This window comes from Plasmodium cynomolgi, assembly GCF_000321355.1.
Source record: "Plasmodium cynomolgi strain B DNA, scaffold: 0259, whole genome shotgun sequence".
Lineage (NCBI taxonomy): Eukaryota > Apicomplexa > Aconoidasida > Haemosporida > Plasmodiidae > Plasmodium > Plasmodium cynomolgi.
The window spans coordinates 1-2648 of record NW_004192813.1 but is presented as its reverse complement, the minus strand read 5'-3'; the positions used below and the strand labels follow the sequence as shown (position 1 = coordinate 2648).

Sequence of the window (2648 nt, the reverse complement as noted above, 5' to 3'; positions counted from 1 at the left end):
CTTTACTCGGTTATAACTTTTTACGAAATGATATAATTATGCACCGTTTTGTCACTCGAATTTTGAATTATCTTTTGTTGTAATTACAACTAGTGAGAAACAGTTGAAGGTGTCAGCGGTTTCCCATTCATCAGTGACTAGGTAGGAAGACTCTCTCATCGTAGCACATATTTCTTTCTAAAAATAGGTTTCAGATGCTAGGGTTTTACTCTATTCCATTTGTATGCATAATTCTAGGGTGAATTCTTTCTATGGAATATTACCACATATAGCATTTAATTATAATTTATAAAAGGTCTATATGCGTGTGTGTAACAAAAAAAATCTATTAACCCTTGTCAGGCATTTGCACAAATCTGTTGTAGTATGTATGAGTAAAAATGGGAGGTAGCCAAAAATAAAAACATAAGGGGTATTTTTAAAACGGGAAAGTATAAGTGAGTAAAGACTTATACAAATATGTATGTCTATATCTGTCTATGCAACATTTATCTTTAGGTATATATAAGAGTAAAAAGGAGGTGTACATAATTTTTTCCCCCAATTTAGTGCTGGAATAGCAGAGATATTAACATAAAGAGTGATAATAGTATGTACTTTTTTTTTTTTTTTTTTTTTTCTTAATTTAAACTCCCCGAGGATTAAAATAATAAACAGTACAAGGTAAATATTTGTTCAAAATATTCATTTCTTTCAAATTTTTTATAACAAGAAAACATAAAAATAGACAATTTTATTTTTATTATATTAGTTGTTATTGATAAAAATATATAATGAGGTGTGAGCCACCATGTGAATTACCTATATTAACTTGAAGCATCTCCGATTATTAGGAGCTCACATGTTCAAGCATACATATCGTTTATATTTTTATCAATAGCCATAATATTTTTTGTCATTTCTGATAATTTTTCATGGCGGTTTCTATTTGCTTTTTGGCAATATTCTCTTTTTCTTTTCTGAAAGCATTCCATTTTCCCGTAAAATATTTCATATCTAATTCAAGTCCAATACGTGATCGTTCACTTGAATAAATTACGTTTGCAATATTTCTATATGCCTTTTTTTCAAATTCAAAGACAGATGCCTTTAAGGAATTCTGAACTTTCTTCAATTCTTTAGTTTTATATCCTTCTGGGACAGCTAGTTTGTTTGCTGCCTTATTGGCATAAATAATTAAATCATTTTCTAGGTTATCATATTTTATTCTCTCAAAGGTCATCATATGAATAAATATGTATATCATTTGTGATATACGTACAGTTTCATCTAAACTATTAACTAGATCTCTTATGATATTTACGGTCATTTGTTTTACATTTTTTGAATCGGTAGAATTATCCTGATTTGTTGATTTCTCAGAAATTGCCATACCTCCAGTAGTATTCATTATTTTATTTTCACTGTCAGCTTCGGTATCATTTTTTATATTACTGCTTCCTTTCAGAGCACCATCTACAGAATCCTTTGTATTTTTGTTCTTAATTAAAGTAACAATAGAATCATGATCATTTCCATTAGCACTTTCACCTTTACTTCCATTAGCACTTGCACCTTTACTTCCATTAGCACTTGCACCTTTACTTCCATTAGCACTTGCAGATTTACTTCCATTAGCAATTGCACCTTTACTTCCATTAACACTTGCAGCTTCATCATCAATTTTATCACCAATGTTACTATTTACTTGACTACCAGAAATATCATTTTTATCATTAGAATGATCGCTGGCATTTGGAGCTACATCTACTGTAGTTTTTGTGTGGTTACTTATGCGTAATTTTCTACGATGTTGTTCGCTTAAATTTCTTGAGTATCTACTAGAGTATTGTAATTTGAAGGTTCCTGTTTGTTCATGCGTGTGGTTGTTCTGTAAAGGTGTTTACATGTGAAGTGTGAAAAGTGGACACGGTAATGAAGCAGGTGTATAGGGGGATGATGCAGTTTACAAACGTGAAAATAATATTTAAAATAAACAATATTGGACGATGGACACAGAACATAAAATAGTAGGATAAATTAAATAAAGAATAAGCAAAACGGGATAAAACAATGTTTTCCTAACTTTTCATTAATTCTTACTTGTAATAAAAGGGATAACAGGGCTATAAGCAATATATGCATGGGTTTCAGTAATGTAAAATTCCCTGATGATTTTCTACTAGACTTTTCTCCTACCCCTCCTAGGGGAGTCGAAAAGTAATTCAGATTTCCATTTCTTTTATTGGTAGATGAGTCGTTCACTGGAAAAACAACCGTTCGCGCGTTACAACTTTCCATACTTAATAGTCATATATAGATATATATATGTATATGGTATTTTTTCTGATGGAAATAACTTTAATAAGGAGACAACAATTAGTTATTATTCTTATATACAAATTGGTGTTTTATAATAAAAATAATCATATAATATGTATTATTTATATGTATATATTTTTTTCTATCTATCTGCAATTATGTTTATTCAGTTTATTCAAAGAGGTCTTAAAATTTTAAATCCGTCAGAATTTTTTTTATATATTAAAAAAAAAACTATATAGATAAATAAATATTTATAGATAAAATTTTATTTACAACCTGGTAGCAGTAGCTAATTATCAGAAAAAGGATTTATTAAAAATTTATATTTATTTATAAATTTAATT

At 28.8% G+C, this 2648-nt stretch overlaps 1 protein-coding gene across 1 annotated transcript; it reads right to left on the bottom strand.

Moving 5' to 3' along the window:
• Nucleotides 1-895: 895 nt before the first annotated feature.
• Nucleotides 896-2280, bottom strand: PCYB_003270 (phist protein; the record flags this gene model as incomplete). The annotated part of the gene is made up of 2 exons (XM_004227748.1): nt 896-1870; nt 2083-2280. 2 exons carry the CDS (start codon nt 2278-2280, stop codon nt 896-898), a joined length of 1173 nt encoding a protein of 390 aa, XP_004227796.1.
• Between the last annotated feature and the right edge of the window lie 368 nt (nt 2281-2648).